The sequence below is a fragment of the Pelodiscus sinensis genome, chromosome 11 (assembly GCF_052426305.1).
Source record: "Pelodiscus sinensis isolate ZL-2025 chromosome 11, ASM5242630v1, whole genome shotgun sequence".
Classification (NCBI taxonomy): domain Eukaryota; kingdom Metazoa; phylum Chordata; order Testudines; family Trionychidae; genus Pelodiscus; species Pelodiscus sinensis.
The window spans coordinates 2,387,515-2,403,934 of record NC_143062.1 but is presented as its reverse complement, the minus strand read 5'-3'; the positions used below and the strand labels follow the sequence as shown (position 1 = coordinate 2,403,934).

At 42.4% G+C, this 16,420-nt stretch overlaps 1 protein-coding gene across 3 annotated transcripts in view; it reads left to right on the top strand.

The window, feature by feature from the left end:
- FBLN2 (fibulin 2) overlaps window positions 1–16,420 on the top strand; it is a 184,529-nt gene that overhangs the window by 136,609 nt on the left and 31,500 nt on the right. For 2 of the 3 annotated variants that reach the window (XM_075939673.2, XM_075939674.2), the window contains exons 6-9: window positions 7,328–7,534; window positions 10,970–11,086; window positions 11,524–11,625; window positions 15,169–15,309. In XM_075939673.2, the coding sequence (XP_075795788.2) occupies window positions 7,328–7,534; window positions 10,970–11,086; window positions 11,524–11,625; window positions 15,169–15,309 (567 nt within the window). The remainder of the gene's footprint in view (window positions 1–7,327; window positions 7,535–10,969; window positions 11,087–11,523; window positions 11,626–15,168; window positions 15,310–16,420) is intronic. The other variant, XM_006125827.3, reaches the window with a different exon arrangement.

Below are 16,420 nucleotides of genomic sequence, written 5' to 3'. Positions count from 1 at the left end.
GATACTTTCGAAAAAGCCTCTTTCGAAAGAGGCTTGCAGTCTAGACGTAGCCCAGGTGTAATGGCAGCACTTAAGTAAATTGATCTAAGGTCAGACAGTGAAAAGTTGTGGAACCAGGGAATGCAATTATACAGTCAAATGTCCCGGTCCCTTTCTCTAACTCAGGCCTGGGCAAAATACGACCTGCAGGCCACATTTGGCCTATCAAGCCAACGGACCAGGCCTGTGGACGCAGCAGGGAGCCCCAGGCAGGCTCCCCTCCTTGGCCCACAGCCCCGCACGCTTCTCATAACAGCGGCTGTGGGGCTGTTTCTCTTTCAAAACTGAGATCCTGGAGGCCTGGGGGGGGGGGGCAGGCTTCAGGGACTGCCCTCACCCCAGCGCAATCCCATTGGCCGGTTTCTGGCCAGAAACTGGCCAATGGGAGTTGCCTGTTTGAGTAATAGGCAGCACACAAAGTAGCACACTTCCATCCCCCCGGTTCAGTTATTCACACAAACACATGACCCAGCAGCCTGTGTAGGCATGGGGCAGGCAGGCAGGCTGGCTGAGAAACATTTTAAGCTCTGGAAGCATTTAGCTCTGCCGGCAGGCTGGCTGGTTGGGGTGCTGGCTGGTAAGTCTCCTGTCCAAAGCCTACCTCTGTCCCTCCCTTCTCCAACCCTCTTACCCCCCACTCAACATACCCAAACCCTCTGCCCCCCTCTTGCACCCATACCCCCTCCCAGATCTGGCACCCCAATCCCCTGCCCTAGATCACAGTCCCCTCCTACCCTAGGTCACAACACAAACTCCTGCACCCCTGTCCTCTCCCCTAGATCACAAACCAAACCCCTGCATCCCAGTCCCCTGCCCTAGGTCACAACTGCCTCCTTCACCCAAACTCCCTCCCAGACCCCACACCTCCTCCATTAATATGGAAGAGTGCAGCCCTTGACCACTTTCCAAAATCTTGGAGTGCCCCCCCTTCAAAAATGATTGCCCACCCCAGCTGTAACTGCTAGATCATATTCTCTCTAGCATGATATGTCAGGCACTTCAGTGTGTCAGCGCCCATGGTGTCAGTGCTCATCTTCTGATAAAGTGGGTTTTACTCATGGATGCTCATGATTTTATAATTATTTTTTTTTAGTCTCTAAGATGCCACACGACTACTTGTTTTTTGAGTTACAGACTAACACGTCTACCCCTCTGACACTTTTTGTCAGGTACCGGTTATATGTAAGTAACAAGTAGCCATTGTCCCTCTGGATAGACATCTGGGTTTCAAATTCTTTCTCATTCTCTTCTCCCAACTTGCACGCGATGTGGGATGATTCTATTTTAAACCAGTGTAGGGACTGAGTAGTGCAGCTAGTGCTGTGTTACATGCACATTGCTGACATTCAAAGCTGTGGAACGTGAATAAGAAACAGAAATCTAGAATTCACAGGCTTTTATTAATTCATGCGTTTTTTTCTTTAAAGAGTGGAATGACTTTTAAGATGTAATGGTTTAAAGATTACAACATTTGTATGTTTTCACCTGGGGCAGAAGATGAGAGTTATTCTACCCTTGATTTTTTCCAGAGTAGTAGTGTATGGTATGGAAAAAATACACTGAGCATTTAAAAAAGAAAGGAAGGCTGGAGACTTACATGGAAATTAAAAAAGTAAGGTGGCATAAAATGTGACCCTGATGTTCTCAGTGCTTTCATGTGAAAATCTGCAACGCTCCTGGGAATTCCAACAAAAAAAAATCTCCAAAAATCTGTACTAAAGTCTTGTTCACTATACAGTAGGGATGTTAAATTGCAGGTAATTGACTTAATCCAATAGTCAGTGCATCCAATAGTAGATGCAGCAGTAGTTTAATTCTTCAGATACTTACAGCATGCAAAAAGTTGCAAAAATCCAATGCATAGTTTTAAAGTATTTGCATGTGAGCCAGATCCTCTGTTAGGCTTAATGGTACTACACTAAGTAATAGCAGCTGAGGGTTCTTGGCCCTTCTCTGTGCCATGCTAGCGTTAACTTGCTAATAGAGATGTGCAAAACATTTGTAACTGTTTTTGAGTAATTTTGCATTTTGTGTTTCTTGCATTGCACATGGTACTCAAAACTGAGCTGTTTTGAGGAGGAAAAGTCATTCTGGAGAACTCATCTTTGGAGTGAAATTTGGCTGGGTATGGCCATATTTGAACAGAAAGGGGCCCTTCCAAAGGAAAAGAGCTTCAAATCTAAACTGTAGAGAAAATTAGTTTTTTTTAATGTGAAAATTCCTACAGTGGGACTGGGGAAAATATAACCAACCTTTGTGCACAAATAAGTTCCTTCAAATGTCAGAGGGTAGCCGTGTTAGTCTGTATCAACAAAAACAATGAGGTGGCCTGTGACACTTTAAAGACTAAAAGATTTATTTGGGCATAAGCTTTCATGGGTAAAAAACACTTAATCAAATGCATCTGACAATGTGGTTTTTCACTATTAAAGTTTATGCCCAACTAAATCTGTTAGGGTATGTCTATACTTGCTTGATTTGCAATTCCGAATGCCTACATTTGCCTACATTTGCAGCCCTAGTTCAAATTAGGCCGCGAGTGTAGACATACCCTTAAACAGGTCTCCTTGTTTTCAATGAACACTTCTGAATTTTGCCCTATAGGAGTTTAGGATTCACCTCTGTGGTGCCTCCTGCTGGTCACTCCAGGAATTATCTCAGTCCAGCCTCAGAGCATCCTCTCCTGGCTGTGTCTTGCCGCTTTTGCCTGTCTTTTTCTCTTTTCTCCACCATTCCTGTCAGACTCCACATCCCACCTAGTACTTCCCTGCAGCAGCACCCACACTCTGAGGTCCTCCCCTCCCAGTGAAATCCAGTCACCCCTAAGATACCATGTGCCTCAGTGACCCACTGCCATTCGTCATCTAACCTTGTCCTCGGGCAAATTGCAGTCTGAATTGGCCGCCATATAATTGACAAGAAGGGTTGGACCTATTGCCTATTTCTGTCCTGGCTGCTCCTCTCCAGCCCTAGTACCTCCCTGGTCCCTGTCACTGGGCCTCAGCCAGGGATTTGCTCCGGCCCTGAGCTTCCCTGCTTCACCCTGCCTTCACCCAACACTGCTCTGTCCAAGTTTCTCCTGATAGCAGGCAGCTTGGTCCTTCTCTCTCCAGAGCTGAAGCAAGAATGAACTCCTGAGCAGCCACCTTTTTATTCAGCCCTGCCAGACTCTGATTGGCTGTGTCAAGCCTTCTCCTCCTTGGCTTCCAGCCTCAGCCCTCTCTCAGGGCTGTTTTAACCCTTTCTATTCCAGTGCTGGACAACTGTCTGGTCACATGCCCCTATCTAATAAGTAGCCTGTTTCTTTTAAAAGCTGGTATTCCGCTGTGGTTCTCGCAAGGTATAGCCCACTGGGAGAAGGATGAAGCTTTTGCTGGTTCTGTACCTGAAGCTGACAAAAATTCCCCTATTATTTGTAAAAGCCTCAGGTTCACTTTGAGTTTTTAGGATCATGGGATGTCAACTTCTGTCCACCCTTGTGTAGAATAGAACTGAAAAGATTTGCCACCTCCAGCCATGAGAGGAGAGAAAACTCTACTTGTGTGAGGCCTCTTGGCTGTAACTAGTCCCGTTTTAAATAGTTACGTGTTGTTTGCCGTGTTACATACACAAAATCATAGAGGGAAAATATCTCTGACTTTACTTTGGGGTCATTCTGTTGCCCCAGTAGAGGTCGCTGTGGGGCTGAGAAGAGGGAGGCAGGAGCTTTCCCTACCCAGCCCTGTGCTGTAGTACCCTTTGTCCCTAAGCATGTAGATATGGATTTGGTGAGGGCCACGTCCCCAGAGCAAGATGTTTGGAGGCGTTCTTATTGTCCCTGCCCTGCCCTACCCTGTCAGGCACTGGACAACCTCCGTGCCCCGTTCAGCACAGCATTCAGCACATACTTAACTTTAAGCATGTGCATAAGTTCTGTTGATGTTAATGGGATTTCAGAATGGGATATTAATGGGATGTAAGATTGATGAAAGTTAAGCACTCGCTGTAGTGCTATGCTGAATAGGGACCATGGTGTTGCTGAATCAGGGCCCTGGAGAACAGGTGACAAGGTAGATGGGGCACTAATGGGCATGCTGACCCCGCACTCCTAGACCTGTTATACTTGCACGTGTACTTTGTGGGCATGATGTTTCCATCCTAAATCTGCTCAAGCTCTGGCTCCCTCTTCTCTAACAGCTTCATTTGGGCCTGTCAACTCTAACAGAAGAATTACCATATTTTATTGTAATGCTTCTTAAATTGTTGTTTGAAATGCATAAAATGTAGCATTTGGGTTTTCTGACAATTAACTTTTAATGCATTTTAGTAGCACCATCTTAAACAAATGCTTAGTAAAGAAACTGACCCCTTGAAAGGAAACTCTTTTTCTAAGCATTAAACTAAAACTCACACAAAAATACATCAAAACCCCTTTAAATCCTTAGTAATGTTATACTCTATTACACCTATTAGAAAGAGAGGCATTTCCAGTCAACAAGTGGAAGTAGACTAGCAAAAGAAAACATCTGCTAGATAAATATGTTATCTGTGTAATACATTAAAATATCTTCCAGAAACAGAATCCTCATAAACAGTTCCCCTTTAAAGGGACACACCTGTTAAAATAGTAGTTTCGATGCAGTAGAGTTATCTGTTCAAACTATCTGCAGGCTTTCAGAAAATTCTCTTCTGAGCAGTACCCTTTTTAAAACTTTAGCTCTGCACATGAATAGATGCTGGACTCTTTGCTCTCGATGTTCCCTCTCAGACACTTGACCCACCAAATCAGTTTGTAAGTGACAAAGTGGAAAGAATAGGAAAATGGATAAGAGAGCACTGGTTGGTCACGTACTGTAGGTATACTGAACTTCTGTGAAGCAAGCACATTTTCCCCCTTTCTGACTGGCTGGAAGCATCTCTTCTTTAGCAAAACTATGGGGATTGTCTTATTGTTACACGCTGTAGGCTGAGGATTAAATAAAAAGAAGCTATGAAGGGGATTGCCATTAGATTTTGTTGTTGTTCACACTGAATCATTAGCACTGCTGTTTCGTATTACAGTAGCCCACAGACGACAGCTTTTCTTTAAAAAAACAAAACCGATAAAACCTCAAGAGTTTCCAAAGAGTTGGAATTCAATTATGTTAAAACATTAGGTGCTAGGAGCTAGACATTTGTTTCATATTCAATATTGTTTCTTAACACAGAAATGATGTGGCACACAACATTCAATATGTGAGCACACATGAACATGCTTTAGAGTCTGTAGGGGTTCTGAATTTTATTTTTGCACAATCACAGAATAAGTTAGTGAGATTTGAAAAGGAACACCACAGCAGCTACAGGTTTGCTGCGGCCTAAGGGCTTGGGGCTTACAGAGTGTCCTCAAGCAAAACTGACAGTGGGGGTCAAGATACCCACCCTGGAGGCATGTCAGTAACTTTATCTAAGGGTACGTCTAGACTACATGCCTCTGTCGCCAGAGGCATGTAGATTAGGCTACCCGACAGAGTAAAATGAAGCGGCGATTTAAATAATCGCCGCTTCATTTAAATTTACATGGCTGCCGCTTTGAGCCGACAAACAGCTGATCAGCTGTTTGTCGGCTCAGCGCGATAGTCTGGACGCTCCCCTGCCGACATCAAAGGGAGCTGTCGACAACCCAGGTATGCCTCCTGGGATGAGGCATACCTGGGTTGTCGACAGCTCCCTTTGATGTCGGCAGGGGAGCGTCCAGACTATCGCGCTGAGCCGACAAACAGCTGATCAGCTGTTTGTCGGCTCAAAGCGGCAGCCATGTAAATTTAAATGAAGCGGCGATTATTTAAATCGCCGCTTCATTTTACTCTGTCGGGTAGCCTAATCTACATGCCTCTGGCGACAGAGGCATGTAGTCTAGACGTACCCTAAGATAAAATTATAATGGGCAGTGATAGTCAGGATAGAGCCCTGGATTGGGACTCAAGACCTGGATTCTCTTTCTGATTTTTTTCACTGACCTTCTATTTTTGTTTTGGTAAGTGTCATGATGAGGAGGAGTGCTGACCAGCTCCCGGTCGCTAAGGGGTTAACTCAGGTACCAAGCAAAGGTGTTCACTGGGAGGGGGGGGGCGTGTCAGGTTTGAGCAATCAGCCAATAACAATGCAGGTAGGAATTTCAAACTGGAAAAGAGGATTTTTTTTGTCTCTCTCTTCTTTGTTTGAGATCAGAGCAGTTTCTCCCAGGTATTAAGGGAGATGGGAGATGCTTTCTCTCTCCAAGAATGGACTTCTTGAAATGTGTAAGCAGGGAAAAGTTTAGCTAGTCCATCCGGGTTTATTGTTTTCCTTGTTTGGGGATTTAGAAATCATGTCTGAACTGGCTAATTGTTTTTCTCTTTTGTAACTAAGGATTACAGCCCAGGTACTTTCCCTGAGTGTATATCAAATTGTGGCTATTTTCCACCTAGCCGATTTACTATGCTTGCAACATTAGTTTTTGTTTTGATAATAAAATAATTTTCTTTTTTATTCTAATTAACTGATATTTGTTGATTGTTGTGGCCTTAGGATTAAGTGCCTAGTTACAAGGGCAGGGTCCATAGTTGTCTGTGGATTCCCTCTTTTTTCCCATCTCCAAGCTATACAAAGGTTGGAGCTTTACCCAAGTGATCTCTTCCCTGACTTTCTCGGAATCACTTGGATGGTGGCAGCGAGGAACCAGTCTTGTTTTTCTTTTTGGATCTCAGGGAAACTGAGATTGAATAAGTGTCTCTGGGAATCATGGGGACAGGTTTTGCAGTGGCTATTCTACTAACCAGCCCCTCATCTCTCCACACAGTGTCAGGTTGGGGGATTGAGCTATGACAGTAAGTCACTTGATTTCTCGGAGCTTCTGATTCCCTTCCCATCTTTGGTGTGGCTTGTCTCTTTAGTTTGTGAGCTTCTAGGGCAGGGACTGGCTCAAAATGCACTTCTGTACAAAGTCAGTCCCCAGTCTCAGTTGGGCTTTTAGGCACTATTGTCATACAAATAATATAGTGGACCTTGCAAACAAAGGGAAGGTGCATTAAGGTCCTTCCTTTAGTCAGTGGCCACTTTAAAGAACTGCATCCTCAAAGCTTATACAGTTCTGATTATTGTTTACTTAAAGAGCCATTTTATTAGGACAATTTTTTAAATCCCTTGAATAGCTGATTACCGTGGGTTTCCCTGTGTCTGGTGGGGTTTCCCCCCATGGCCAAGTATACTGTACTAGACAGCAACAATGACCATACATGCAGTATTCTCTAGATTCTTTCCTTGCTTAATGATGCCGGAATGTTCATAGTTTCAGAGATTGAGGATCACAATGAAGCCTTGTCCATCAGTAATGAAGCTGAGCTGTCTAATAGCTTACCCGGAGATGACCTGGATGAGTGCCTTGTCTACCCTGGAGAGCTCTGTCAGCACCTGTGCATCAATACAGTGGGATCTTACAAGTGTTCGTGTTTCCCAAGATTTACTCTGCAAGATGATGGACTCAGCTGTAACCCAGGTGAGAAACAATGACAGGAAACTAATAAAGAAAAGTTGTCCCATGTGTGACTAAAAAGGTCCCCACCTTGTCACTTTTACTGACCTATCCATCTTTAATCTCACTTTTTATTTAGTCTCATACTATCTGGAACAAAGAGTTTGAATTCAATGTTGAGGGGAGAGAGAGAGAGAATTTTTGTGAGAAAAATATGAAGTCATAGCAACTAGATAAGCAAGATTGTTCCTGCAGATATGTCGTCTAGTCTATTAGTTTAGTTTTTAATGACCCAAGGAATGGACCCTTCACCACTTTTCTCGAATCTTATAGTTCTTAGTCAGGGATCTTTTCCTGATATTGGTTGAGAAGATTTTCAAAGTTATCTATGAGAATTAGCCATGTATCTTCCACCCATGAAATCTTGTGAAAGAGCCATGACTCCAGGTGTCTCATGGGGAGGCCTGGTCGCAGTACCAGTCCTCTCCTCTGGGGGGGTCTCTCCTTCGGAGGGTGGGTAGTTCCCAGTCCCGGTGTCTCCTGTGGGGGGTTGGGCTCTGCTGCCAGACCTCAGGGGTACTCCCACAGGGGCCACGTCAACAGGGCCAGTGGGCAGCGGAGCTTCTCCTCCCGTCCGACATTGTTTGGAGAGTCACTTACCCGGCCCGGTGGCTGGCAATATGGCAAACCCTGTCCTCAGCTGGCCCCTCTGTTGCAGGCGTGGCCACCCTCCTGTGGTCACTCTGCAATATGGCTGTCCCTCCGATTAGCCCTCTCCCTTTCCATGTTATAGAAAACAATCAAATTCCAGGCACATCCCATTTTCCTGGCATGACAAAAACCTGATCTTGCTTCAAGTTAAAATAAGAGGAAGCCGTATACCACATTTGATGGTTCTGGCTCTTACCTTTTAGGAGGAGTTCTTGAACAAACAGACTTGCAGGCAGATGGACTCGCAGCCCAACAGACAGACACTCAAATCTATTATAGATATAGATTAGTTTGCCCATATCTATTCAAGAACAATAACACATGTAATATGCAAATCATTTCCTTGGCAAATCTTTTTTTTTCTGTCACTTCTATTTTAAGTGGGCTCTTCTTTAAAATGCATGCGATCAAATTCAGTGTCCATTTAACTTTTAGTTTTCATCGGAGGAAATAAAAATGTCCTACAGGAAGTGGGAAATGGGATATTGGCATACCATTTTCCAGACATCATTATTTCCTCATCAGTGACTTCCTAGAATTAGAAGGAAGGCTTAACATAATTAAGAACATATGTACAATTTAAAAAGCCCAGTAGTCATTTAGGTTAAGATTTTCAAAAGTGCCAATGTAGCGTAGGAGCGCAAATCCCATTTTCACAAGTGACTTAGGCAAATAGGGCCAGATTCATAAAGTTATATAGATTCCTAAAAATGCAGACAGTTGTCTAGGCATTTTTGAAAATTCCACAAGGTGCCTATTTGCATTTTTTTAGGTTTGAAAATCTGGCCCTTAAGATCCTGATTGAAAGTCAATGGAATTTATGCTTCTAAGGGCCAAAATTACTTCTGAAAATGAGAGCAGTGTTTTAAGTAACTTAGTTACTTTTGAAAATTTTACCCTCAGTCCAGGATGAAGTAATCGTCACATTCCTCAAGGAATGCCAGATGTGAGTTAGGCGTTCAGTAACATTAATTCCGTAAGGCTGAAAGAGCTCAAGCTGTGGTACAATAGATGGTATAGCTGGGACAGGGCCTCTGTACCAATATTTCATTGACACTGCTGCACTATAAGCAAGATTAAAGGGCCCCTCTGCACATGAGTTTAGGAAGAATGCATATTTCATTGCTCTGCCAGGTTGCAATGCACCACCAGATAGCCTGTTGGCCATCTAGTAGCTGTGGTATCTTCCTATTTTCTTTTTCTGGCCATAGTACGAAGTGAATATCTCCTCCTCCAGCACTACACGTCTTATTTTCATGCTGGGCCAAAGGAAGAGAGGGCCCATGATTATTCTTGAGTATGCAGCAAGAAGAGCCATCCATGTCATTGGATATCTGGCTAAATCTTCCTCCCTGCCATGGCTGTCAGTCTCTTCCGGTTTAATATTCCCCCCAGGAGGTGTGTAACAAACCAATCATGTTAAATATGTCTCCTATGTCCCCAATAAGTTTCCTGAACTCTCAGGTATGGATAACTGCCTGAACAGTTTGTAGAACTCTGATTTTTCTGTTTCAATTTCTTTTTATGTTTTCCTATTAATATTTTGAAAAAGAAAATCTCTGATTTTACAGAGGTTTAATCAGTGATGTGCCTTTTAGTTTTCTTAGCTGGGTTAGCTTGACCTCATGGAAGGAAATCTATCTGTATCGACACATATGTATCTTATTTTCTGAGATTGGGAAATCTAAATTGGGATTTATCTCATGAAATTGCCTGGGCCTTTCCTCATACCTTTTCCTCTCTAATGTACTGGGAGCCATGACATAACTGTGACTTGTATTGAAAATCCCCAGGCAGTATTCCCAGGCAGTCATATTTCATTGCTATACATCTGGTGGATTATACTGTGCCTCAGATGTGTGTGTGTACCACTTCCACTAAAGTCAGCAGGAGCTGTACGTTGAGGGCAGAACTGGGCCTTTTTCAGCTTAGACGCAAACAGAGGGCGCACACAAACTAGGTTGCTTCTGTTGATATAACAGAGCAGAGCACTGATCCTTTAAAGTTGTTTTGGAAACGGAAGTAAAATGATAGATGTTAGTCACCAAATCTCCTACTTGCCCATTTGGATGTTATTCTCTTGCATACTGTGCATACAATGTGGGTCTCTTATTTTCACTTACATTTTAGTAGAATATACAGCATATGTTTGAGGATCATGTATATTTTTATATATTGACCATGCAGTTTACCCTAGGAATTAAGACATGGACATTGACTTCACAGCAGGGCAGCAGTCTATGGTTTAATTCATAAGCTGTTATGTGATATGTTAGACTGACATTTCCCAGAAAAAAATTAACTTTGTGGAGGAAATTTATAGCAGGTTACTTGCCTTCTAAGTCTGGAGCACGACCATTTATGCATTCCACCCTCTGCATGCGTACATGCTACGTGGACAATTGTTTGTACACAATGTGTTTTAAGATTACAGATATCAATTCAGTATCTTCATATACTTTCATCTGAAGAAGTGGGTTGTGCCCACAAAAGCTCATGATGCTATCTACATTTTTGTTAGTCTCTAAGGTGCTGCAGAATGATTTGTTGTTTTTTCAGTTTTGAACACAGCTACCCCCTGAGACTTTTGCAGGAGCAGTTATGGAGGTCATCTGAAAATGAAACCTTATACATTACAGAAAGTAACATAACTGAATGAAGCGTCTGACCTGGAATCTTTGCTTCTGGTACTTGAGGGATATTATGTAATATCATTCATTTCTGTATTTGTTTTGTATATGATTACAGATGTTGATGATGGACAGAACACTGACGTAGGAGTGGAAGCCACCATTGCTCCAGAAGCCTCCAATATTCAGCCTACCACTATTAAGACTTTACAAGTAGAACAAAATAAGTGTAAAGGTATGTCTGACAGACAAGCTGGAGACACATTGTCTACGAGCCCGGAATGAAATTCCAAAGCTCCCTTGGCTGACTTTGTGTCAGTGCGCGTCCGTACATAAGTTACCTCTGGTGTGAGCCTGAGGAGTTTAGAGGATTGTCAGGGAGAATGTGCAGAGGCAGTCTGAGGTTAGACTCTAATTTCAAGGTTATTACACACATGCTATGTAGGTTAGTTTAATCAGAAGAACAGCGCAGGATAATTTAACACAGGTGGTAACCACACAGGTGTGTTTGAGTATAATAGCAGGACGGTAAGTAAAGATGAAGGTTATCAGATGAGCTTGTTCCTTCTCACATATTGCACTGCCATGGCTGGTATTACACTTGGGTGAACAATGCTCTTTCAGTAATTTCTGTGGTGAATTTTAAAATGTTTGAAACTTTGCTTTGTCTAGATAATGGCCCCTGCAAGCACCTTTGTAATGTTGTAGAAGGCAGTGCCGTGTGCTCGTGCTTAGGTGGATATGCTCTCATGGCTGATGCTGTTTCCTGTGAAGGTAAGTAGGTTTTAAAGCGTTTCCACTGAGATAATAGACTAAAAACATATTATATGGTTCCCATTGGTCTTGGGAGCTTCATGGATAGGACTCTAAGGCCTGCTATTTTTGGAATTGCTAACTACAGGCAGCAGTAGAGAGTTAATGTTACTGCACTTAAAGCCAGATGGCACTAGGGATGCTAAAAGTGTTTCAGCATCTCAGAGATATGACGTACAACATCCATCAGGTCATTTGAACAGTTGCCTAGGCAGCCATTTCCACCATGGTGTTTAAAGATGCATTCCCTAACTGTGCATGGGAAAGTAGTTAAGATTAGTCAGACCATTCCAGTTCTTAAACATAAGACCTTTTTACTACCCCTTTTATTTATTAAATGTGAAATTTACTTTTTGGATGCTTTGCCGACATCTTGTACTTGACTTATTCAGGTTGGGACCTTGAGGCTCGTACATGGCTTGCATGATATCGGAGGGGGGGGGCCCTCCAAGGAAAAGCATTTGGGGCCTGGCCATGAGGTCTACAACAGCACAAATCCATGGCCCTGTCACTCTGAAGTGAGGTTGTAAAATGGCAGAGGCTATGAGCTAGCATGGAAGCTAAGAGAGGCTCTCCTGCAAATCTGTCTTCTCTCTACCTGTGGAGGAGGGAACTCCATCCTTCAAACCAAGATTCTAAGGCAGGGTTATTTTCACTGTGGGAAGTTATATGATAGAAGAAGCATTTCTAGGTGATTGGAATGGGTCTTAGAGAGACAAAGTGGGGGAGGTGATTTCTTTTATTCGACCAACCTCTGTTCGTGAGAGAGAGAAGCTTTTGCAGTAGAGTGGTCTGTTACCTTTGCAGTCTTAGAACAATGATTGTGGGTAACGGGCTGTTATAATAAGCCATAAATCTAGTATCTGTGTCCAGTCCGTGATTTTTAGGCTTTGTCTACACTAGCACTTCTGTCAGTAAAACTTTTGTTGGTCAGGGATGTAGGAAAACCACCCCTTTGACGTAAGTTTGCAAAGGTTGCTCAGGTTTCCTTTGAGGACGAGGATTGATCGGTCAGAATGGAGCGATCAGTTTGTGAAAAGTGTTCAACCATGGGTGTTTTTGTCTTTATCATTTTCCTGCGGGAGTTCAATGCCTGCGTTGTTGGGCCATTTCGTACACTGGATGAGGGGTGTGCAGTCAGAGCGGGGATTATTTCTCTATGGAAACAGGTTCTCTTGAAGTATTTGGGTGGCCTTCTCTCTTCTCTGGTGAAGTGTCATTATTTGGTGATGGTGGTTTTAAGTTTGTTAAGGTGCTTACTCACAGGTATCTCAACCACCCCCATACACTGTAACTCGTCATCAGACAACTACAACTACACTGTCCCCTTCTTTTTGTCCTATCGCTGCAGAGATGATAATGGGTCACTCTACTCTGATTGGTCCCTTAATGCAAATAGTTAGTGTGACAGGGTGCAGTCACAGAAGATCCCTTAGGGCTGCTTACCGGAGTGCTGATAAAGCCACTGACACCTGCCTCCTTGCTCTCTGGGGCTTCTCACCACCCTGTCGTGCTGGGCCAGATCTCCTGATCTCCCCCAGCCAAGGCACAGAGCTGAGATCACCGGCTCCCCGGTGAAAAGTAATACAGACACTGAAACTCTTCAGGTCTGAGGAAAATGCAGTTTTGGGCCCAGCTTCCAGGAATCCACCCCCAAATGGGATCAGAACCTCAAATAAATCATTCAAGTAAGCCCCCTTTCACTCTGAAAGGAGGATGTGCACACTGATTGCTCCTCCTGGTAACAATCATTCACACTGGGCTTGATAGTAAATAGAAATGATTTTATTAAATACAAACAGTAGGATTTAAGTGGCTACAAGTGAAAACAGGTAGAGCAAAGTGAATTACAAATTTAAAATAACAAAAAATGCATAGCTAGTTCTAACACACTAACGCTTATTGCAAATTCACCCTAAAACTGTTATTTCGGCTAAACCGCCAAGCCAGGGAAAATCTCTGGTTCATTCTCTTGGGAGTGACCTGCAAGCCAAGGACCAAGAGTCTGAAAACTTTGCATCTTAAAGAACCTTCCCTTTGGGTGGGCATTCTTTGTTTCACATTCTCCCCTTTCCTGGAAAATTACCTGGTTAGTTCCAACCAGTTGGGGTGTGTCATATCTTCCTAAAACCAACCAGTGCTTAGACTTAAAGGACAAAGGAAGCTGTTTACAGGGATTACCTTGACATTGAGGTGTCCCAGCACTGGAAACACCCTTGATGGCTTTCATTTGCACATTTAAAACCATAAACCATTCCATATTCCATATTGCTAACTTTACATACAAGAATGATACATACACCAAAATAAGATATACAGATCCAGCAGACTGTGGCATTAAAACTGATAGGTTACATGAGGTATTTTCTTCAAAGCATCCATGAGTTATGCATATTTGTATCTGCAAGTCAAGTATGGGGGGGAGCAAAACCGTCAACATTAGTACATACTATAAACATCCTGTTCTTCCTTGTGTTTTGCTGTGATGCTAAGGAGTTACTTTCCCAAACCTGCAGAATAGCTCTGTGTGGCTCAAAAGTTTCTCTCTCTCATCAGCAGAGGCTAGTCCAATGAAAAATATTGCCTCACCCACCTTTTTTTCTCTTATCTCCTGGGACCAATTTGGCTACAACTACAATGCACATATGAAATAGGATTTGTAATAGTTGGTCCTAAGCAAATAATGGGAAGGAGTGGAAATCTGTGAATATTTACCTGAATCTTTAAATGAATTTTCATTGGGCTTTTTGTGTTTGCTGTTCTGGAACACTTGAATGAGCTCAGTTTCACTGGCATAAATGACCTGGCTCTTCAGCTGATATAAATCAGCACAATTCTGTGAACTTTACACCATCTGAATATGTGGCCTAGGTGTTTTCAAATACTGAGTTTCAAAAGTCACATCATGATTATTTGCAGAATCTGTATTTCACACATCTGAATATTCACATAGGAAGTGCTTCCACAGTCTTCCAGTCATGGAACAAATACAATGTACCTTCCTTATCAATCAATTATAAATATCCAATCAAACATAACCAACTAAGATTGGATAGCATCCTCTGGACTCTCACAAAGAATGGTTACCAATCAATCCACAGTGTTAAAAAACCCCATAGATTCTCAAATGCTATTGAGTATCAGTTGAATTAGCCTAGTTCAAGGAACCCCCAGAAATTCCATGGACAAAAACAAGAATTTGAAATCCTGGATACATTATTCTCTATGATTTCTTACTTAAATCTAATCAATATGGAGATCAGTTTGTTTCACCAATGTCAATGTCGACATGATTACCTCAAGGCAGCTGAGGTAAATTTGGAATGTTAATTGTATCCTTTGCACTGAACATAGTGCTCTGCTTACATTGTAATGTGAACCTAACATGGTAGGTTCAACACACTGTATTTAAATAGCTCCAATGTGAAAGAAATACTGTATAATTTCAGGAATGAAGCTAATAGAATTCTGTTTTTCCCTTTTGGTTGCAACTTGTTGATGTAGATTTGGATGAGTGCCTTACAGGTGCTCACAATTGTTCCAGAAGCCAATTATGTGTGAACACATTGGGATCATTCTACTGTGTCAACCGCAGAGTGATCTGTGCAGAGGGCTTTATACTCAACAGGCATAGAAAATGTGTTGGTAAGATGATAGGTATAACCCATTCACTGAAGCATCATTATTCTTCATGCTGAGCAATGCATTTAAACCATTTGTGCTAAAAGGCTCTCTGGCCATCTTCGCATATGACATTTCAATATGATTAGTGAAAAAACATGTGCGCTACTCACTCTGCGGTTTTTACCATTGTATGTTCTTGTGCTGTTTGGCTTTCCCCCTAACAATACATTCTCAGGATGCCTATTATTCAGCTGGAAAGACATAAAAGTCAACACCATTATAAAAAGCAGAAATTCAGATGACCATTAAATTGGAGTAAAGTAGCATAGAATGGCTTGATCTTTCTGGATGGGGTGAATTTTGCTGCTTTAGGTTTGGGGCTTTGGCACAGGAGTTTGATCAGTTTATCTCATGAAACATGCACAAATCCAGGCAACAAAGCTTCTGTATACAATGCATTCCCAAACAATGGAATTTTTGATTCTCAGATTAACTCTCAGCTCTTGAAAGAGTAAGTCATATACTGCTGCAGCTTGTTAAGACATCTCTGGTTTATAATCTTCAGTGGGACAATAATTAGTTTTTACCACTTGAGTCATTTAATAGAGTTTTACTTGTTTATGAAAGACTATATTGGGCCCCCATTTAAAAAAATGACTTGATTTTTCACAACCCAAACTAGAGACATCTCAGAGTCCTAATTTTCAGAAACATTGTTTTCTTCTGAAAATTAGACCCATTTAGGGTGTCTAGAGTTAGCCATTCAAAAATTGAAGCCCTGGAAATCACTAATGATATTTGAAAATCACTGCTGTCTGTGACTATAATACCACTTGTAGCCGTCATTATTTTTCTTCTCCCTTCTCTTCCTTGACTGCCCAGAGATCTTGTATAAGCATCATTTACTGAATCCTATGGGGCTCTGCAATATTGCAAGTTTTCTGTTTTCCTTTCCTCTAGTGTTCTGTGATCTCATTTTATTAGCACCATGCGGCATGAAACAGGAGGGAGCTGGCAGGAAAATGGACCCAGTAATAACCATGTCAAAGTGCTGAACAGGAACACAAACAAATCCTGGCTTTTCAAATGTTCAGTATTTCAAAAATCTAGAAACCTCCCCCACCCCCCATTG